Consider the following 24,860-nt stretch of genomic DNA (forward strand, 5'->3'; position numbering starts at 1 on the left):
TTTTCTATATTAAATCTATTGTCAAATGAACACAAATTATAAAATGGTATTCTAATGGTACCTATGTAAAATTATCCAGTATTTTTATTTTTTTGAAAATTAAAATTTTTGTCATACGTGGGGTTTAAGCGATGAAATAAAGAATTAAACAAACATTAATTTAAATTCACATGTATTCACATCTTGGCTACCGAGATCATTAGCTCACAATTATTGCAATGCAGGTCATATTACGGTAATTGTTCTCAAGTCTAATGTGGTAGCTAATAAATCAAATCACTAATTTGTGAAACTTTATCGTTTCTATTAAACTAAAAAAGGGCCAACTTGATAGCAAGCTTGATATATTGATTTTTTTTGTATATTGTGCGTTATTTTTTATCAATTCTTAACTGATTTTGATGACTTTTCTTTAAATTAAAAGATTTGCTTTCGTGTTATTCTCATATTAATTTTAATAAGAAAACAATATTGATAAATATTTTATGTTGATAGATATCATAGCTGCGTTACGATTTCCTTATTTCTAGTAGATACTATTATTTAATCTGTTGCTGTTGTGGTAGACTGACAAATCAATGACAGAAAGGTCGTTAAAGACGACTATTGGAATATAGATCATGTCAAAACACTTATATGCATGGAGCATGAAATAAACATGAATTACATTAGTATGACCTATAGGGCATGACGCAATGAATACAAATGTCGTGTGCGAATTATTGTGAAGTCAAAGATATCAAACAATGTATAAATGTATTTTCCTTGTCATCGTAATTAAAATGAGGCTAACTAAGGTATAGTAAACGTAACGTGCAACTAGCAAGGTCGCAATGTACTATATTTTTTATTTTTAAATCGCACTTATTAATGTACTCGTATAATTTTAACCACACTGAAATCAAATGTACGAGATTTCTTTTTAAAGACGTAAAATATTATACCATAAGGGTAACGATAATTGTGACTAAACCTACACAATATTAGTAACTGTGTAATATTCGGGTTCAAGATTTCTCAGAAAAGAATTATTCCGATTTAATACTTCTATGATTACGAAAAAGATAGCATTAGTTAAGGCATGCTCATGATTATATTATATTCGTTTTTTTTTATACAACTTAGAATGGCAAACAAGCTGATTTGTTTCGCCCATGATACCCTCCATGCGTTACCATTCCTGAGGACTCAGATGTTATTCCTCTGTACCCAGCAAATTCATGTTATATCCCATCCTTCAAACCGAAACACACCCATGCAAACACAACTGCTTCACGGTAGAAACACGAATGGGACAGAGGTACCCAAGCAATCGACTTTTGTACAAAATCTTCCTCTGGTGTTCAATTCAATGTGTTATATAATATTCTTAAGTAAATAAATATTTTGTTAACAGATATATTTCATAAGAAACAAAACAGTTAAGTTATTTTATTGGTTGAACTTGGTTGCAGAGCTGGACTCTAGCTTTAAAATGAATTAATAAAAAAAAGTTTTTATAAAACAAGCAATTTTTTAAAATATTATACTAATATAATAAAATTGTAACTAGACGATGTTTTTCCATGCGAAATATTTGAGAAAAGTTTGTATGAAATGTCTTAATAAGACCAACAGTTGCCAATACAATAATTTTTAGAAATTTTGTTAGCTGTTTGTATGTTCGTTTCGGCGTCACATTTAAACTACTAAACTAAATTGAATACGATTTTCACAGTTGTGTTCCTGAAGGTTAAGCATAAAATTTGGTGTTTGTATTATCTTAATATGCTATTACGCAAGAAGTGTTCTACTTCATTGGTTTTCCTAATTTAGAAATCCACACTTACGAAGTAGCGGGTAAAAAGCCAGTATTGTATATATTACATATTGTATTGTTAGTAACTTTTATTTATTTATATAAACAGGATCCGTATTGGTAATAATTGACTTAAGACTAGGTTCATATATCTTATAAATATAAAATCCCAGAAAAAAAAAATTGTGATCCTCCAAAAATTTTTTTGATCGAAGGCTTAATAGCAAATTTAATCCGAAATGAGTGACCATAGCCATTATAATTGTTACATAGTATATATAAAGGTAAATAAATTGGTATCACTGTTACAATATTTATCTCAGAAAGTAAACTTATTTTATTTTTCGATAATTATTTAAATTAGAAGTATGTATTATTTAGGCTATAATTACTTATTATAAAATATAAAATTAGTCTCTAATAGAAGTGCAGGACGAGGGCAGCATAGAGGGGCGTGGAGGGACTGGGGGCGACGACTGGCACCAAAGCCCGACATTCAGATACCCTTGCGAGGGCATTCCACTACTGCAGTCTTCAAGGCCCTTAAATTGAAAAAGAACAATGAACTTACTGTTTAGGTTCGCATTTTAAATGTTCAGAAAATATTCTAAATTTGACGAATAAGGTAAACATACAAATCAAATTAATATTTATTTATATACTTAATATATTAAACTTGAGTATAAACTAAGAAAACATTCATATTTTCTTTATTATTTTATATTTTGAGCTCCATTATTATTTACTATTCTTCACAAAGAGAATGAAAAATTATGTAAATCATTTGAATACATAGTTTTAATTGTAATATTAGTTTTAGATTTAAGTGGTAATGTTTACTATAATTAATATCACAATGAAAATTAAGAGAACATTTAAGACCTAACTCTATGTGAAAATAAAAAAAATCACCTTTATACTTATTTATAGCAAGTAAAAATATAATCATATTAGAGACCAATTTAGAAAAGTTAGAATTAAATCCATTCTTTTTTTGGTGTCATCCAGGTCTTGTAAAGGGCAAACAGGGGTTCAATTTGAACTGTCTGAAGGTCATGGTCTACGGTTTTATGATGTATAACTAATGTGACCCCGAATATTGTCGATATTGTGGGTGATAAGGTCTAAGAGTATGAATAACAAAATCTTATGCTCTAATAGGCAATTACAAAAAGTTAAATTTAAGACATAGCGATTAGCAAATTTACTAATACGACTACTAATTATTCGACTGAGCAATTCACACGAATGATTTTAAAATCATTACTACTATCGATTACTAATTTTATTCATTAGATTACTAATGTCGTTCATTATATGTTTAAACTAATCGCTTAATTTATTCAGTAGTAGTTATTCATGTACGAATCGGTCCAAATGTAGCCGAGTCGATCTGATCGCTAACATGCTTTTGTAAATAGTCAGTAGTGTTACCATTTTAGTATAGTTAGTCAAAATCAGCAACTTTCTTTAGTCATAAGTTAATTAAGCAGTAAAGTAAATGTTTATTCTAAATTACTGTTTATATTGAACGTAGTAGACCGCTGAAACGATTTTTTTTTGTTTTTTGGTCATCTATTCTATACTATTGTTAAGATAGTGGATACTGAGAAAGATCTTTGTTTTCATTATTAAAACTTTACGTCGAATTACTTACTAATTATTAAAATCATTTGAATACTAAAACTGCTAATTGAGTAGTCGAATTATAAAATTAGTAATTAATCGAATAACAAAATCATTCCGATTCGCGCACTATTGCGATGTATCCTAACTAGCAAAATATTATTATATTTTTTTAGTATGCTTTATTTTTTTTTAGAGTGAAACTGAGAATTTTTGTATTAATGAAAATTGACTGGATATCAGTTCCAGTAAATTTTTATTTTTTATATAATATCCAGTTAAATTATGCTAGTTTAAAAGCATTCACGAATGATAATGTTAGAGATTTATCAATTTTTTTATTGTTCGTGACATTTCAATCTACAGACTGTCGTAATATTTTAGCACATAAAAGATATAATAAGACAAAAAATGGGTAAATGTCTCTATAGTTATGACCAATACAATACCAATACATGACACGGATAGCTCTCTTAAGAAATATCACAATAGCCGAAAGAAATACTCCTTCAGCGCAACGCAACGCGCGTTAACATTAATCTAGGACTTGCAATGAGTTCATCTACTGTCCTTTTTTTAATTTAGATTGATAACGTTGATGCAAAAGGAAATAGAATATAAGAAGGATATTTTGATTGTTGTATAAAAGTCTCGACTCTGATCTTTTTTTGTTCCTACCGTAAAGCAGTTATGTTTGCATGACTGCATTTTGTTTTAATCCTAACCCATGTTTACTGTAGTCCAAGAAACCTTAGGTTTTTGTTTATTTTTTAAAAAGATTAACAGTATAGTATTACAATATAAAATAATACTCTTATGTCAATTAATAATATATTACCATTTACATCTAACTTTATTAGTCTAGACTCAATTAACAGCTATTCATTACTATGCTGTAAGAGAACTTAGTTTGTAACAGTTGAAAACGGAAGTAAGATGTAGATTTTTTACCTAGCGATTTGAATAAAAAACGAAAAGTTAAGACTATATGCCAGTTAAAAAATCATTAAATAAATGTATATTATAATGTTATATAGTACAAGATACTTCATCCAGGGGAAGAAATACATTGTCTCGCCGCTGCATATCGATCGGCGACCGCGACGGCGGCGGGACTACCGTTGCAGGATGAAATCACACCGATAGTTATTAGCATGTACTAACACTACCGTCAATATTTATGACCATTATTTTGTTAAAAAAAATATATATTTCAATAGTGACAAAATTGAAGCAAATCCTTTCAATTAAATAAATATTCCCTAATTCGTCCCCTTACTCAAACATCATGGGTTGTCAAAAACTAACTCTACTACACTATATAGCATTATATGTAATTTTGTCCTATACTCCTAGAGAACTTTCAAATGTTTTAGGCTTCCAGAGGTGATGATAAAAAAGTTGCAGGAAAAAGAAGTTACAGAGCGGGTGTTGTTACTACAAAGAATTATCTCGATGGAGATGCGTAAGAGACGTAAATTTGTTTTGGCTCAAACCAACTAAAACTGTACTGTAATGGAGAAAGATCTTCTATTTGTGCTGTTATAGTTGTGTATATGCCACTTTAATTTACCTTATGTATTAATTACAAACGAAAGAGGTAATTTGTCTTAGATTTATGGAATTATATCGTTAATTTATCAATAATAATCCTCAAAAATATGTAATGAAATTATGTCATTTGTAATAATATCTCGTAACTGTTTCACAACAATAAATTGTGACAATCTATGTAGAGCCAAGTATGATTTTTTTTATACCACTGAGGTGGCAAACAAGCATACGGCCCACTTGATGGTAAGTGGTTACCGTAGCCTATGAACACCTGCAATACCGGAGGCATTACGCGTGCGTTGCCGACCCTGAAGAAATCTTTTTACCCCCCTTTTGAGAACCTCATGCTGTAGTCTTTTGGAAAAACCTCGGCGGGGAGCTCATTTCACAACCTGAAACCGCGCAGTACGCGACCATTGAGGCTGTAGGACATGAGGATGAACTCCCTGTCGATGGCGAGCCGTACGATAGTAGAAAGTGGCTGTGGGCATCATATTGAACAATTCCTCTGATGATTGCCAAATTTGAAAGTTGTATTTATTAATATAATAATAGAGACATGTTACATTGAATGAGAAGTATTGTATTACAATTTAAATAATAAGTAGGTAATTTATCATATTTAATTAATTACTTAATATCGATACATGGATCGACACACACACACAGGATACTATTTATCCTAATAAAAAAATGGTATAATTGCTAGTTTCTTACATCAATCAAGAAGAATCTTTATCTTTAAATAGGAGTCGAATTCAAATACGAGTATCTAGAGTACTGCGTATCTAATGGATTACAAATTTATATTCACATTTATTTTATTTCAATTTTAAGTAATAAAATAATATATGAAAAGAGATTTTTTTTTGTTTTTTCATAAAATACGTTAACGTTTAATACTAATATAAATAAGTAGAAGTTTGTCGAGATTCCATAATATCGAGAATCTTATCCATATCCAAAGATAATCAACATATATCGATATATCTATTACATAATAACGAATTTTGATAAAATTTTGTCCAAAATATATACTGTTTTCTAAAATAGCATAGTACTGCTTCTAACTATTATTTCTAAAGTAGTATAGTAGTCGTATTCCAATGAGATAATAGTATTGTTTATAAACGGGAATATTGTTTTATTTCCAACAAATATAAACAATTTAATTGTTAAAAGTTCCATAAGTACACATTATTATAATAAGTATTAGTTTAACTTACATGTATTTAAGTCGTCGAAGAAGTTGTAAAAGTCAAGAGAAAGCTAGACTAAAATACATGTAAATTAAATCGGCAGTTATTATATTAAAATAAAATATAAAGTAAAAGAATGGTTTAGACTGTAGATGTAGTTTAACATACTTTGAATCTACCACTGAGATTGCTCACTATCTTAATACCAGTATGTCATACTTCGTAATAAAATCTTAATATAACTAAATCAAATAATACTAACTTAATGACACTTATTAGTATGAATTTTAAAAGTTTTTTTTTTTATTATTACACAATGCATATTGACTGTATAGTAATAATTATTCAAGTGTTGTACTTGTCATGTATTTTATTAGTTCTTTATTGCGTAAATGAATTGTGTTAATTAATATTATAGCTGGTAAATTTTCGTTAGTATAAAATATTAAATATTTCTACGGTGTGAATGCACGTCGTGCAAACCATGAACTTGCATATATACGTGGCGCATGCGTGCACTGTCTCTACAACACCCTCGTCGATTGCCTGCAACCGGGCCCTGTCCTGGTGCCCTTCCCATGCCATCAACTTTCACTCCCGAAACCGAACACAGATATAAACATATTACAAAAATGAAATAAATGATCTGTTTTAAGTGCAATTATTGCTTTACATTTAAAAATTTTGATATTTTTTTTTAAATTGTAGGTAGGCAAGCCGACTTTGTATTGTACAACGTATCTGCACAATGTTTTTTTTTAAATATTTTTAACAATTTATTGAAATGTAAAAGCTATATTGAAAACATAAAAATCATAGGATATTTTATATTATATTCGACGTCTTAGAATGTTCAAAGCAAAAGAAGCTACTTATTACATATTTATTTACCTAGTATACTATTTGTTTATATGTGATCACAAGGTAATAAAAATAATAATTTATTCTTTATGATAGATAAATTTTAACAAATTACTAATATTAGGTGGTCAGCCTGAAAAAGCAAGTCCAGTCTCAGTCTCGAATAGAACAAATTGTGATAGTTTCCTTTCATTCCATTAATTTCACATTCTTTTTTGACATTAGGCCTGAATTTGATTCACATTTAAGTCAATGTGCGAAATAATCTATGAAAAAAATAACAAAATATTACTTAATCCAATATAACATTAAAAAAATCTATGGAATAAATTTAGGTTATTTATGTCACTAATATTAAAGTTTAAATTGGCATAGTGATTTTTAAATTTACTTATATGTTTATAACTTAATTTATTTCATTAATAGTATAAATATAATTAAACATCACTAACAATAATCAAGTCATTGATACTAGTTGCCAAAATAGATGTAGCATCGACAACATACGGTGCGAGGTGCCAGTGACCGCGGCGCACCCCGATGCGCCGCCCCTCCTCCGATGCTGCCCCTGTCTAAAGCAATAAAGTTTACCCACCTTGTATATAAAATAATATATTAATAAATACTTTTATAATTATATTCGTATTTACATATAGAATATACGAATATGATGTGTCGCGAAGATGAGATCATTCATTTTTATTATTTTTTTTAATAATTTATTTAATATAGACTTTTTATTTTTAGTAGACCAGTGCAAATGTACTTTATAAAAGGCAAAATTTACGCTAAACTATTTTAACCTGTGGCGAAAAAATAAAAAATATTCAAATAACACGTACATTAATATTACATATATTAGAATTAATTGAAAATCGTTTGCTTTATTTGGTACCAAAATCACTAAGCACGAACACTTAGATCATAATCAATCTACCGTAGTGTAAGTGATCAAGATTTATTTCGTTACTATTAAGTAAATACAAAATATGTGCTAATATATGGTAAAATTTTTGTTACTTATATCAGTATATACTTATAAAAATGACGATGTTACGTAATCTGACTGACTGTCTAAATCCCTACACTCATACTTAGTTTATTACTTAAACGGATAGATTACATTAACTGAATAGGTTTATTTAATATTTATAAATAAAGATGTATATTATTAGATTACCGTTTTTATTTTATCAAATAACAGTTCACGAGTAAGCAGCAAATTCGTGACTTTACGACAAATTAATTTATCATATGTTCTTCGATAGACGATAAGAAAATCGTGTAGTATCTCGAAGGATCGATAAAACTTTTTAGGCGATGTAGAAACACGTTGCAGTTAATACGTTATCTACTAGATGGTTATCGTGTCACTATCAATTTATCAGTGAGCGTGCCTCAACGATCACTGGGTATCGATCCTTAACGTAAATATAATTTGATAGGCGCCTTGTCGGAACTGAAACAGTAGTCACGTTATCTTATAACTTTAACATTGACCGAGTTCAGGTTTTTAACGTCACTGAAATCTACTTATCGCTGACTTCACTGAGGATTAATGTAATGAGTTGAGACTAATCAACAACTATAGGAAAATTAATCAGAACTCTATTCTATAATATATTTTAATTACTTTTTCATGTACGAAAATGTGCATGAAGGTATAAACAGCCAATGGTTCTCACTGACCAAAATTTGTATCTGTCATCTATTATATATTTATGAACAATAGTGTAGATAATACTTTACACCTATGTTTATATAATTTACAGATATTTTATACCTTTGCTTATATATCTTATGAATATTTTATACCTATATTAACTCGCTGAATTTCGGGATATTACCCGCATGAATTATGATTAAAGATTATTTATTATGTTGAATATTTTTTAATGTGTGCTCTAATTTTTATTGAATGCCGTTTATCAGTTTAACAAACATTTAATCTCAATTTTCATAATATCCTACTAATATTATATGTAAATTTTTTTAAAGATATTTGAATATTTGTTACTCAATCACGTTTAAACGGCTTAACAGATATGAATGTTTAGAACATGGATAAATTTAACACAGAGGATACTTTATACACTGAATCATACAGGCGAAACAAACGAAAAATAACCAATTACTTTTTTGCAAAATCACGTAATGTAGTGTACCTGGCAGCTAACAAAATAGCTAGATTTACGTTGCTTTTACTTTAATTTTAGTCTGTTCTAAAATTGAAATGCAAGATCTGTGTCGGCTTCTCGAGGTTAATGAAGTGTTTGTGATTACAATATTTTAATGTATTAACTAGTAAAGTAAACTTGAGCAAAACAGGATATTCTTTCTTCTATAATAATGGACCGATTATTACTTAGAAAGAGAAAGCTGACATATTCGATTTATTTATTCATCTTTCAAATTGGCTGTAGCTTCTAATATAGTCTCGAAATTTTTTAAAGGTATTATATATAATATTCGAAGAATTTCTGTCAATTATATATAGCTACAAGGGATGAGTTAATTCCAAAATTACTTTACTTGACGATTTTTTGCGTTGCCATTGTTGAGAACGTGAATTGTATTTGTAGAGTATGTATAGTAATATAATATAGTATACATGGATCATACAAAATTGGTATATTTGCACATATCCATTAAACAGGTAATAAATACGTACACAGAGCAACCGACCAGTTTAGAGTACGGACACCATCACAATAACAATTCTATGTCACGCCATTAGTGTAAAATAAACATATATTTTTAAAAATACATTTTGTTGCTAGCAACAGTCACGAATAGATTGAATATACAATAATTAAAATTTTTGCTCCATAAAGTAAAACAAGCTGAAGTGGCAATACGCTGGTCGCAGAACTCGAAGAACCGACAATCGATGGGGAAGAAAGGTTCTTAAGTGGCGACTCCGTACGGGCAAACGCAGTGTAGGGTGACCCCCCACTAGATGGAACGACGACTTCAAATGCATTGCAGGGAGTCAGTGGATGCAGGTGACTCAGGATCGTTCCTTATGGCAGTCTATGGGGGAGACCTATCTCCAGCAGTGGACGGATAATAGCTAATGTAATGATGATGATGATGAAAGTAAATCGACTTCAATTTCGGTAAAACAATAAGGAAACAGTACAGGAATTCTCACTTCTGAAAAAAATTAATAAACAATATTGGTTCAAAATTAAGACATCGTAAAACATTAATAAAAAAAAAATAGATGCGATATACGTTCAAATTTAAGATTTAATGTTAATTAATTTAATTTTGATGATACTTCTTTCTTTGATTGGCTCATATTATATTTTTTATAGAAACATGTAATTAATGAGAAACATTCCATATGTATGTTTTATATTTAGTATTTTTATACCAGTGGATGACCAGAAGTCAGTGGATGCAGGTGCCTCAGGACCGTTCTTTATGGCAGTCTATGGGAGAGGCTTATGTCCAGCAGTGGACGAATAATGGCTGAAATGATGAATCTATACCTGCCAATTTTTCTTTCTAAATTGCAATATTTTATGATAAGTATATCAACAAATAAAAATATGCAACACTTGAAGTATAAATTTAAATTAGCAAAAACATTATGTTTTATTAGTATTTAATAAATTTAACTCTAAGAAAGAATCGTAATATTCTTGTTTTCTACTGCAGGGCTAACGTAACTTATGTATATTCCTTATATTTCGTAATTTAATAAAAAAAAATATTAACCGTATCGTTGGGGGAAAATGAAAATTATGCATGCCACGTAAAATTGTATACGTTTGACCGTATAGAGAAAAAAGTGTAAAAAAAACTCAATATATATATAATAGTTAATATTAAATTTTTCATCGTGTTAAGTCCCGATAGTGTTTTTAAACTATTATACAAAACCTTGGAAAAAGAATATAATAATATAAAAAAAGGCCGTCTGGTCAGGTTTTAAGCAACAAACAGGATTCTGGTATTTTGAAGTAAATAAATTTATTTTATTTATTTTTAATTTATTTACTTGCTTAATTTAATTCGAAGAAAACTTATCAAAGAAAATTATTTTTACATAGGTACTTAGAGGAATAGTAAAATATTTTCATATTAATATAAAATCAAATTACGGGGATCACTAATACTCAAAAAAATTTTTCAGAATAGGTCTAGTAAAGTGTTGCTATACCGTGAGTGCAGTGCACTCGAGTAAAGGTCAGAGTTAAGGTTAAAGTTGATGGCGGATGGGCGTTGCATTGGTATCGGCGGTGGCGGTGATCGCCGCTGGGCGGGCGGTGCAGGGTGCAGGGCGCACGGCGCAGGGACACCTGAAGGCGCGGCGAGGGGTTCGCTGCAGATTCACTTTCGTCCGCCACCGCCCGCCATGCCAGTAAGAGAAAGTTAGCCGTGGCGAGCGAACGAGTCTCGCGGGTCGAGCGGCGCGCCGCGCACGCACGATACGCGCTCGAAAATCGGCGCCCGGCCTTGCCGCCCTTGCACTTCCCATGCACTCGATATAAACATGCGTTGAAATGTCAATGAAAACTATACAATCAGAGAAGATTTCCGCATTCTTTGTTAATGTATACGCGAAGATTTGTGCAAAATTTGTAAAGCAGTTTGTTTGTAAGCATTTGTTTTAATAAGACTATCAAATTATTGTATTAGGACTTGTCAATATTTTAAGGAACAATGCAGTGTTATCCTAAAATGTCTCCAAAACGTGAGCCCTTGGACGTGGGCTATGAACCAGAGGTGATGCCGGGCGTTCGGCGGTTGGAGTTACCGGCGCCTCCTGGCAAGGAGTTTCGTGCACCAGCTTTGCTAACGGCACCAACGCCCCCATCAGCTCACTCGGTGATTCAATGCATGCGACCTCCACCACCACCGCCACCGCCGCCACCACCACGTCTTCACAAACCGCCGTCTTTTGAGGAACCATCCAGCTCTATTCCAGATTTAGGTAAGTGCAGTAAAAGTTTTTAATTGTGTTGATTGTATAAGAAATAAAATGTATACAAATTAGAAGTTTCTTATTGAATACACGATTTGAAGTATGATTTAATATTAACCCCGTAGATGCCTCTACATGTCTATTTTTGATTGAGTACATGCAGCAAAGTTTTTAATGCTCAGTACTATAACAATTTATTTTATCATGTTGTGTACTGAATTACAATGTTGTTGTAATATAAATAAAAATTATATACTCGTTGAAATTCCACTATCGACTCGTAGAGGTACTACGATGTTACAAAATATTTCTTATTGATAGTAATTTCTGTAATATTTTATTTGAAAACAAAAATAAAAATATATATATCGAATAGATACTATGAATATCTATTCGATATTTGTTATATATATATATTTTGTATGTCCCTATAAGACTTACATGAAAATCATATATGATATCAGTGAAATGATGGTGGGTAACATTATTATTATAAATACCCATAGATACAACATTTTACGATATTTTTTATTCTTATGGTCATTGACGAGGACTCATTATTGTTTAAAATAACATTATTAAACTATTTCTAAATCTTAAGACTTAGAAATTACTTAATTATTACACGTTGACTTTAGCACAATTATTGATAGTAATAGTCGTGCAGTAATATCTCTGCTTTTTACGTGGTAACATTACGAGGACAGAACATTAATTTAATATATATTTAATCTGTAAATCCTTAACATATTTGCTGATATCTAGATGTTATGATTAGTGTACAATTTTACTTTACCTTGGCCGCTGCGTTTATACTTCCTGCTTCGGAAAATTGTAACGCGCGTTTACATCTATACAGCAATTTCCGGGTGATGATGACGAGGTCTCACGAAGGTCGCCTATTGAAACAACATATTATATTATAGCATTTATTACTGATCTATGTTGTACATTGCTAACAACATAATAATCACGCGTTGAAGCCTGTGGGGATGTAAGTATGTTTCCGGAAAAAGAAGGAATATTTAGTGATGAAAAGTCATTGAAAATAAATTAGATAATTTAATATTTCTGACACAACAATTATACGTACCGATGAATACTATAATAGATAATGTCTGTTCATATCAAAATAAATATTTTATATGCCTGCCTAAATTTTTTACCGAGACAAATAAATTTGCTTTGTGATTATTAAATACACAAAGATAGTAGGTAATACGTGTTAAAATTCATGTATCCTTCCTCAATCAACAAGGGAAAGAATTGGATCATAAAATAACTTATTGCAAGCTCTGCTACGTAACGAATTACAATCCCATAACCTTATACAGAGCACTGATAACGCAAACGTTTACCCATGGAAAGTAATCTTTAAATAATATCCATTTTCGCAAATGCTAGATTAGATAAATATCGTACAAGGTCAGTAGGTACATCCTGCAGTGACGACGCATCATTCGGTGTCATTAAGGTCACTGTGACATTGGACCGATAGCAGTGACAAAATAATAGCCGTATCTTATCTGGCAATGTCAAATGCGCGGGCGCAGGTGCCTGCGACCTATGTGCCCTGCTTGTTTTTAAAACCTCAGGCAGTTAAACAGTGATCTGTCAAATGAGTCACCTATATTTGATATCATAAAGGTGATTTCAACTGAGACTATTATTTTATAAATACGTACATACATACATTACCGTCACGTCTGTCTCCTATTGGGAGACTATAATTCTTGTTTCATCTAGCTCTCTAAGTGACCAAACTAACATAACATTCCTTTTTCGATCTTTGTCGCTATATTATCTTTTAGACCACACTTCTCGTCACACTATTTCCCATTCTATCTTTTAATGTACCACACGCATACTTAAGATATAAGTGCTCTCATCTCTATAACTATCTTGCTTTCATGCTTCTTCTGCAACAGCTACGATTCACTTCCATACATGAGTGTTGGTGTCAGTACCCCTTAAATTATACAAGGCTAGTCTTGCTCGATACATTTTTGCTTGCCGTAACTAAGAGCAGTACACCGTTAACACTGTTCCCCGCTTTCACTCTCCTTCCAATATCATACTGTCCGTCTTTTGTAAATACTATTATTTTATTTTGTATTAAGAAATCATTTAAGACTTGGCTCCTAAAAATACTTCAATTGTGACAAAATAACGATCAACGAGTGTTGATCAACCCTACTAATTGCAAAAAAAAAAGAAAATTGGCAAAATATAGTATACTATATTTTGCCAATATTGTTTTTTTCATAACATATCCATAAAAAAACAATGGGATTAGGAACCTTCATTTTGAAGTCGCTTAATTAATAAAAAAGGTCCTTGTTGACAACTATCTTATGTGAAATCTTCAATGCGTAAATAACATATAATTTTATATAATTCATAAAACTGTGGTGATATAAATATTTTTTTATACTACTGAGATAGCAAATAAGCATGCGGTCCATCTGATTGTAAGCAGTTACCGTAAGATATGAACGCCAGCAATACCAGGGACATTATGCGCGTGATTGCCAACTCTTAAGAAACCTCATTACCCCTTTTTTTAAGAACCCAATGTCAAAGGGAGCTTATTCCTATATTCATTACTCAGAATCAGAAAATTAATTTAATTACGTTATAAAAAGAATTTTTTACAAACATCACTTGTAAATATTTCAAAAGCACGCCTCAAAATAAAAAATGCCAATAGTATTTTATGACGCAATTACAGAAGTGATTAAAGATTTTTAAGCAAAAATATGCTGCACATTTTGTATTTATAGGGACATACACAGCAATAAAGGAAAGTCGACGTCAAGGTATACTTCTAGATAGACTAATATATTTTTATTTTATATTATATTTACCCCTGAGTCCTGAATTGAAAAAATTGAATATTTAAATTATTTATTAAAAGTGCGCACGAAGGATTACGTTCTTTATTTATTGCCTTTTAAAACATTATACAATTATATAGTAATTATATAGTATGTAATATAACTTTCCGGAAAATTCCATCTAAGTCGTGTAGATTACGTGACGTAGTTCACCAATCTACTGAACTGAATGTAATGGAAATTTACACAGACAGATAGCTAAAAGCCCACCATATTAAATTAAAATTGGTTCCCTTGGAGATTGGTATTTAGATGAATTACCTGATTTAGCAAGTACTTTTCATAAATTTATACTCATAATTACATCGTAGATTAAAAAGCTACATGTGAAATCATGTACTACACTGACTATAACATTACTGAATAAATAATAAAAATATCTTAAGTAGGATTCATTCATATTTTTTAAATTTTTTGTTTAGATATAAAAAATATATTTTAGCAAAACATGCTGTAAAGACGCTCATGTAAAGATGATCAAATATGATTTGTTCGCATACTATTTATATTATTTGGTCTTACTAAATAGAGCAAATAACAGGTCGTGTTTTTGCAAATAGAATATGGCGCATGACTTGTTATCATATCACCATGACCTTCTTGGAGAGTAAATTACTTCCCGCTGATAATCATATGCGATATCATCGTACTATGATTTCCTGGTTGCAGAAAATAATTAACTATTTGCTTATTTTGCGATATTATTTATTATCAACAAGGTCGCTTTATTAATCCTGTCATTCATATCTTCGATTAGTAATTGCGTTCAATCCTAATATACCTACTCGTACATTATGTATTTTCATTTCATTTATTACACCTTTGTTAGTAATAATTTTTGCAGAGTCACGAATAACTTTAAATATTAGTAAATTTATTTATTATACTGAATAATAAATATTTAATCTAGATAAATATACCAAGAATGTTTTCAAATTATTGTAAAATCTGAACAGTATGCAGTATTCCTATGCAAGGTGTTTAGTCTTTATTATATAGGCTAACTAATATGACACGGTAATATGTATATATGCTATAAATGACTGAGTACACAGTATACAGGGAAGTATTAGTTAGCAACCTTGGCCGAGGTCGCAGCGTGGCGCGTCATTTGCTACATTAACAATACAACGGTTTCATAATACCTATATACTACTTTGCCATGGTTTTGCAATTTCAGGTGGGTGATCCGAGATTATAACTAATATTGTTTTAATCTTATAATTCATGATCAGTTATTATGGAAACAACTGAAATTCTGAAAGATCTATTCATCGCTTCTCTCCCGCCTACCACCCCTCACTGTTCTCTTTATACCCTTCCCACGCGCGCTCTACCCAGCCCGATATGACCGGGCAGGGGGTCACGGCCGCACGTATTTCTAAAGCACGTGTTCTGATATTTGTAAAATGATTACGCTTTTTATCAAACCAATCTAATATTAAATAAAACCTCACAAACTGTATATTGTATCTGAAATTGTGCATGGTTACTGTCACTGTCCTTCAGATTATCAAATTGGTTAAAATTCAAATTAAGGTTAAAAAAAAAAGGTTTAATCATGTCGTAAGGAGCATATTGAGGTATTTGAGTGGACGATAAAATGTCTGACTTAATTACGAACTAAAAGAATCAAGAACACAGAGAAAACAAAGTAAACATGCGCTATTTTTATTTGCATGATTGTGGCGAGCGGAGTACTGAAGGTCATTGATAAGGAATCAGTAATATTACAAACTTCGCACATACTTCATGTAACCTCGACGCCATGTAATAGCATAATCTTACACGTGCATATAAATATAGAGAAGCTTCTACGTGTGATGTATACCTACTTCAATTAATGTTTCTAGGAATGGTTCAACTACTTACGAATGCTTCCTTACAACCATTCGTTATTTCAGCCATTCAATGTCCACGGTTAAACATAGGCTTTTCCCGTAACTATATGCCCTATTCACACGAAAACGGCTCCGGGCTGCCTATATTTATTGACTTCCTGTGACACATTTATGGTCTTTCTTGTACCTAGTGGATTGGCTTCTATGATTCTACTTCTTGTTTTTTTTTCGGTAATTACTTAAAAACTTAGCTTCCTCGTCGTTTGTTGATTATTAAACATAAATTTTAAATATTTAACAATAATCTTAAAGTAGTTCTATATTCACATGAATCTTTGAAATTTGTGAATATCAATATTTATAAAGATTAATCCTTATCACTTTAAACTGATTCCATAAAGTAACGCAAAAGGAAATGCTTATATAAGAGAAGAATGTTGGCTCAGTACTCAGCTCAGCGCCCCTGACCCACGCACTTGAGCCCGCGTTGCCATGGTCACGGCCGATCAATGCGGCGCGGCGCGGCGGCGGCGTAGGGATGCATCGGCGAATAATGAGATTTGGTTTCCTCGTTCCTGTTATTGATATAGTTCTATTGATTAGAACAGATACATCCACTACCTGTTCCAAATCTCAATTGGGACAGGTACCTAGTTAATATTTTTCTAAACTTGTGGCAAATAAAAATAAATCCCCTGGTAGAAAAGTAATCACTGTCTATTTATATGTGAATTTAGTGAATACTTTTTTCCATGAATGCAGATTATTTAAATTACAAATTATTTACATACAAATACATTGTAAAAATAAAAAAAAATACGTGTAAATAATACCTACCTAGATAAAAAAGTATGGGCATCCAAAAACGTTTATGCTTTCCGTAAATGCTAGAATTTACTGATATAAAGAGAACCAGAAACATGAGCAGTAACAATTATAATATATTTTTTATTCATTTTTCATTCGTATCAGCCGTTAACTGTTTACTGCTGAACATAGGCCTCCTCCATAAGGAGAGTTTTGTTTCCAAACTTTGGCGGGCGGGATGGTAATCGCAATTAGGCTTTGGAAATAAAGAGGGATGCTGCTGTCCATTAATTTCTCTTAGTCGCTCATTACACCATACACAGGAATGGAAGGGGTGGCCCATTCTATTCCGGGACCACGCGGCAAATATATTTTTTATGCAACTTAGAATGGCAAACAAATTGACGGCTCGCCTGATGAATATATATATAATTTTATATAATATTATTATATTGTATCATTTCCATTCCACCTCAATGAAGAACGTTAATTCAGTTAGAACTTGTTATTGCCTCTATGTGAATCTTTCAGAATTTTCTTTAAAATATAATAATTCTTACATCAAAATTCGTTAAGTAATATAAAAAAAAAAATTTATAGAAGTGGACAAACAAGGGATATTCTATTCACCATTCCAAATACTGCGCGCAATTTCATGGTGTTAAGGATGTTAAGGCACCAAGAGGGTTTGTAACCTAAATAAACAAACAGATTCAGACTTATATTACGTTGGATTATTGAGTATAACATAATAATAGAGTAAGTTATAAAATTTCTTTATATGAGTCTATATATCTATATAGGTGTCCAGTGGTAGATCATAAGATCTCAATTGTAAATGTTTTTGTCGGTGTTTGATGAGTTAGTGGCTATCTCAATACTATATTATCAAATTAATACTAACCCACAAAAAGTCGTGTCCACGCGACTTCTAATTGCCTAAATAGAATATAAATACTTTCAACGATTGCGTGCTTGCGACTTTTGTACATTCGTTCCTTTAATAGAGACAATCTTCGGTTACAACGCCAATCTCGCGCAGAGACCGCGAGAAAAATTTTTCGAGAAAGAACCCTCTCAACGCTACTTCAATTTCGTTCAGTCCAATTAAAATCTGTCCAAACTAATTAAATTCACTAAATTTTGAAGAGAAATGTCACACCCCGATATCACTGTCCAAGGCTCCGATGACTTCCTAATGATGGTCAATCGTTTACACTTTTTATACAGGCCCAAATCACATCTAATGCACTTAAACTATAACATTTAGCGTTTCTGAACAGAATTCATCTTTTAATGAGACAGTAACTAATAGATAACATATTATTCTCAAGTATTTATTTTTTACAACATGGAGGGCAAACGAGCATGCGGCTCACATGATTAAAGGTTATGTTGTCGTATCGGTTCGGAAATACTGCTGCTGGAAGTTGATTCCAAATAATGGTTGTGCGTGGAAGAAAGTGCCTTGAAAAACGCATGATAGAGGACCGCCACTCGTCCAGATGGTTGGGATGAAATTTTTGTTTATTGCGAGTTGTGCGATGGTGAAAATCAGCACCAGGTATCAATCCGAACAATTCCTCAGAGCACTCCTCGTGATAAATTCGGTAGAAGATGCACAGAAACGCAATATCTCTACGCAGTTTCAGTGGGTCGAGTCGAACTGTAAGGCGCCAGTCGTCAACAATTCGAGTAATTATATATTTAATTTTTTCGTATAAAACCATAGGAAGACTTAAACCTAATTTATGTCAATATATTAGTTTTGTTCATTTGCAGATAGTAATTTTTGTGAAATATTAAAAAAAAATACTTGAAGTATATTGACACAATTACGTTGGTGGCACGATATAAACAGAATTATGCAAAGCTTACTTTTTCATTTATTAAGTATAACGACTGTCTAAATATATTCACGTTAATTTTATTTGACTCTTGTAATTGGACGACTAGGGCAATGAACTTCGTACAAAAATAAAGAGCTCCCTATATGCGGCACGTACCTATAATACGGAGTGTTTATATATATACACTAGTATATACAACAAGCACACCTAACGGCGGGAATGACCTGATATCCACGCATGATGGTGCGGCACATGAAATAAAATTGTTTGACTATGAAATTTATTTACACTCATTCAATTACAATCATAATTTGTATTTCATAAAGGTAAACATAATATTTAAAAATATTAACACAAAGGACAAATTTTGTTCATTTCGATATCTGTTTTTGTTTTTTTTTTAAAAGCTTTCTAGCTGTTTTGAGAAGTTTGGTCAATATTTTTTAATGAGCACCTTATAGATTTATACGTAAAAATTTTGATAATAAATACCAATTTTCTATCAAAGAGTTTAGGTTGTCAATTGATATACCAATAAGTTATTTTTTTATATAAGTTAGTAAATATTCTAGCATTGAAATTTTAATTTTCTTTAAGACAACATTAGTCTCTACTTCTTTGTAATTTTCAAGATTTTTTCAAGATTTCTAATTCTTTGTCAGCATGAATTGTTTGGAGATATTACATACTGGTACAGATAATACTATACCAGATACTTAGATTATATAGATCGAGTCTTAAAAAACGGGTCAACTTTTTGTCATCTAATTGTCAAATTATCTAACTAGTTTTTTTTTTATTAGTGTTCTATATATTTACGTATACATTTTATCTTGACGTATTTATATTTAATTATTGAATAAATAAAATTAGTTTTTACGCATTAAAAAAATGCAAAAATTATAAGATAAATATAGAAGTTATAAATCAAAATAAAAAGTTAAAAAAGTTGACCCGCTTTTCTCGAAGCATTGGTATGGAGATACTCTATCTATATAGTCTAAGACTAGATATTAGCACTGATATACCAATTGCTTATGCGGTGTCTTTATTGCAACGGTAGATTGATAAACTATGCATTGTATAGCTGAGTTGATGTACACCAGTCTGTTCCATGAATCATGTACATGGAAACGAAACAGTAGTCCTTTTCAGAATTACAGTTTTAGGACCAGAAAAGGGTTGTATAACAAACGAACCTTTAATACTAGGGAAACAGAAAATATAAGGCGATGTTTACGCCTCGGCGCGCGCAGCGGCCCTTGTACAACCGTAAATGCATAGCATTTGCTGCAGTTCGCGGTGCAAGTCGTGACATCGGATCAGACGCACATGCGGCCCAGACGCATAAATCGAATAATAATTGAATTTTAAAATGCTGTTTATTAAAACAATATACGACTGCTTATATAATACTTTGTAGTTGAAATAAAACTTTGTTTTGATGTTTAAGACAAAATTGAGACAAATTTTATATTAGATTTGTTTTTATTAAATTCAAAATAAAATTGAATCTGTTTTCATCTCTTCGTTTGAACAAATAGTTGGAAGTTCATTTGTGACATTAGTTAAGGGTACAATATGGCTAATATAAAGCTATAAACTATTTTAAAGGGGAAAATAAAGTTCATTAAGGATTAAACAGTAAATATGGTTTTTAAAACTCCCTACTCTATCAATTTCATTATTATTCATTGTATCAGATTAAGTCTTAAATATAGATTTATAAAATGTTATCAGTTATATAAATGCTAAATATTTATTTATTTATTTTTTATTGCATCAATTAAGAAAGCAATATAGTGCTTAAATTTTAGAGCGAAGTAAATAAAAAGTGGTCAACTTATTATATTTAAAGTTTTTGTTTGTTTGTGTGTTTAGTTCTGTGAAATGTAATTGAATGCAGATGTAATTAAAATTTACCAGAGGGAGACTTTGTACAAAAGTCGTTTGCATCCTCTGTCCCATTTGTATTTCTACCGTGAAGCAATTGTATTTGCTTGCCTGTGTTTCGGTTTGAAGGGTGGGATATGGCAGTGAATTTACAAGGTACAGAGAAATAACACCTGAGGACTCAGGAATGGCAACGCATGGGGGGTATCATGGACGAAACAGTATACTCTGTTATGTCTATGGTACTGCTCATATCTATAGGCGATGGTTACCACTTTTCATCAGGTGGGCCGTCAGCTTGTTTGCTATTCTAAGTTGCATAAAAAAAATATTAAATGCAGGTTATTTCATTATACTAATTGATGTACAGTGTAGTCTCAAAGAACGTTATACACTATTACATGATCAGTGATTATACCATATTATTATTGTACTGCGATTACACTCACTACATACAAGTTATGCATGGAAACGCACGCACTAACACACTTTATAGCCAATGGAAAAAGCGTTGTTACTGTGAAGCGAATGCAATTCTCACGTCATCAACGTATTCGCAAACGCATGCATGCAGTATTGTTATCTCTTTCCCACTCATAGTTGTCACTAGCTCTCTCGACTTGCATATAACTGCAACGAATGCATCACATCATTTTCTTGGCTCGCACAACTCTTTAACTAGTCAGCTACCCTGGTACTACAACGTTCGTGTCCAGTTCATGATTGTATACTGTCGTTGTACTATTTAAAATAATACAGCATGGGGTTATTGGGCATAGATATAACGATTAGTTTAATGAGTTTAATTTTTTCCCAATAATAAAAATAAATAATAGCAATATTTAATTCTTACTATTAATTTTGAATAAAGTACCTTTTATAGCTACATTACATTAATGTAAAATAATAAAAATGTATTGTTTAATGCTAGTGCTTAATCTATTAAATCATTATTATAGTTATGTATTTTGTAGTAAATTAGAAAAATATTATAAAATAATATCCTAGTGCACAAATAGCTTAAACTACTGACTGAATCACCAGGAGATAGCATTATTTATACTACACTTGTTCGGAAATTATCTACTTTTTATTCAAAACAGGGGATAGAGTGTATCTACAATATTGGATGTAAAATATTACAAAAAATATTTAGCTTTATGGAAAGGACGATTACACAAATTTTTTTGAATACGACTAGCTACTATGGTGCATATTAAAGGACATATCGATACACTGAAGAATATATTGTATTCTAATAAAAATATATATAATCTAATATAATATAAATGTAATAGCATATATTACACTCTTACTACTGTTGCTTATAAAGTATCATATAATGCAAACTTTATAGTAGATTCATTATATCAGTATTATTATTTTAGCATTACAAACTATGGTTTTGTTCGCTTACCGGTTGCCTATGTATTACGCTATGGACAACTGTAATTAGCATCATTTACTTATATAATGTATAATTAAATATACAAAACGCTGTTGTTATTCCAAATAAACTAATTAAAAAAATATATTCATAAAATAAACTGTGTTTTTGCACCGTTTTTTTTTTAATCCGAAATATAATCAGCCTATGTATGACATTTCGTTCAAATCTTTGCAATCGTTTGCGTAATTCAGTGCCAAAATTCCATAGATCTTTACAAATTTTTATATTTCGCTATAAAATTAGTAAGATATATGCGAAAAAATCATGTTTGTTTTTTTTCGGATACCACTTTATTGCTGATAATAATTATTAATAAATATATGAATTATATAAAAAAATATTTAGCTTAGCTAAATTAAAATAATAGTTGATTAGTTTAAAAAAAGGAATTTAAAAATTCTAAAGTATGTATCTTATAAGTTGTTCTACCCCGCCATGTCATCGTCTCAAAATAAATACGAGTAGCGCTGCAAGGCAGCGTTGCAGCTCGGCCGCGCGACTCTCGGACGAGAATGCATTTCAGTGCAACCACCTACCAGGACAACATAGTAACCCAAGAATTCTTAATGCACTTTAGTTATATAATCAATTAATCATGGAATTTTCAGTATTTCTCTAAATTTGTTGTCCTATTACGGTTAATAACTTTCTTTTTTTATGATATATAGTTGATAATTAATATTATAATGGAAAGAATTATTTATAAACAGTTATCCATCAGTAATTGAAATCAACAAAATGCATCACTTAGGTATCTGTAAACACTTGTTTGTATCGAGGTAGTATCCAAACCAAATTTTATTATTGTAGTGAGCCATTACCTACCGCCTATGACGTACACATTTTCATTCAAGAGAAATGTTTTTAATAACATACCATGATTCAAATCATCATTGGATATTTATAATATAGATATAGATGGATGGATGGATATATATAACCAACCTAATTTGATTAAGATATCATAACACTTGTACAAATATTTTTCTTCATTGTTATTCGTATATTTATATGGACGGTTACTGAGTAGAGTTTTAATGCCTGAAAAGCGTGAGACCAAATTGACAACGTATAAATGTATCTTTAAAAGTATATTATATAATATAAGTACTTATGATTTATTCGATTTAGCTATTGAAAATTTTTTGAGATATACAACATATATAAATACAGTTGTATAAGCTCTCGCTTTTACTTCAGTCTAGTGTAGTGGCAAGCATTATCCGTAATAGGTGTTGCTTTCTAAGCAGTGAAGGTGAGGTGCACGCTCCACACATTGCTCGTAGTTCAAGTTTAGAGTTGCGCGGGCGCAGCGATAATTGCAGAGATCGTTGCACTTCTAACTCCCAGCGCCGGGGCAACGAACGCGTGCAGCTGCCCGGGAAATAGATCCCGTCCCGACTATTTCAGAGCACACTCGCTTAGCTTAGATACGCCCTTTTGCGTATTTATCCTTACTGACAACTTGCCTGTAACGTGAGAAGGTTAAATAAATAAAAAAAAAAAAACATCAATACAATTTATAAAAACTATATAGTAATTTTAAATCACAGTATTAGGCAATTAGTCAGACGACTTCGTTTATTTTGTTTTTTAAAAAGGAATCTAATATAAATATCGTTACTTATAAACTAGTCCTGTTTTTAAAATTTAACAGTTTTCTATAAGTTGTTTATAAAAATTTAATTTGAATAAAAAATCGTTTACACTAAGTAATAAATTTATTTATACTTATTAATTACATGTAAATATTATGTCATGTTTTTAAACTGTGTTTTTAAAAGTAAATAATATTGCTTAATCTGTTTATATAAATTGTAACTATAATTTATATCATCACTAATGTGTGTTTTTTTTATATTCTTAATCACAATAATGTCTGCTTGATCAGTACATGTATTACAACTTATTAGAAATATTATATATCTATAGTACGAATAATTGAAACTGGCCATGATTTTCTTTATTATCTATAGTTTTGTTCTAGCATTTAGCAGGAACTGCAAATTTCATGTAAATAAATATATAAAATAATGCTAATTGCATTATTTATATATTGTAGTTATAACTACTTTTCTATTATTAAACATTATTATATAAGTCCGATATTAATAAAAGGACACGATACTTTTTTTTTGATGGGTGAAA

At 30.9% G+C, this 24,860-nt stretch overlaps 1 protein-coding gene and 1 long non-coding RNA gene across 3 annotated transcripts in view; one reads left to right on the top strand and one right to left on the bottom strand.

Annotated features, from left to right (window-relative positions):
* Positions 1-1,433: 1,433 nt before the first annotated feature.
* LOC116413403 (uncharacterized) lies at positions 1,434-21,763 on the bottom strand. Of its 2 annotated transcripts, none has more exons than XR_004224089.2 (3): positions 21,681-21,763; positions 12,771-12,873; positions 1,434-2,340 (listed from the first exon to the last, which is right to left on the bottom strand). It is a non-coding gene; the product is annotated as an uncharacterized LOC116413403 (long non-coding RNA). The 2 variants fall into 2 exon arrangements; XR_008253644.1 differs by lacking the exon at positions 21,681-21,763 and adding an exon at positions 13,068-13,352.
* Positions 11,409-24,860, top strand: part of LOC113517627 (ecdysone-inducible protein E75-like) — a 121,506-nt gene continuing 108,054 nt past the window's right edge. The window contains exon 1 of the mRNA XM_026902365.3: positions 11,409-11,983. Coding sequence (XP_026758166.1) covers positions 11,713-11,983 — 271 coding nt within the window. The 5' untranslated portion in view covers positions 11,409-11,712. The remainder of the gene's footprint in view (positions 11,984-24,860) is intronic.

Source organism: Galleria mellonella, unplaced genomic scaffold (assembly GCF_026898425.1).
Source record: "Galleria mellonella isolate WM207_F2 unplaced genomic scaffold, CSIRO_AGI_GalMel_v1 utg78, whole genome shotgun sequence".
Lineage (NCBI taxonomy): Eukaryota > Metazoa > Arthropoda > Insecta > Lepidoptera > Pyralidae > Galleria > Galleria mellonella.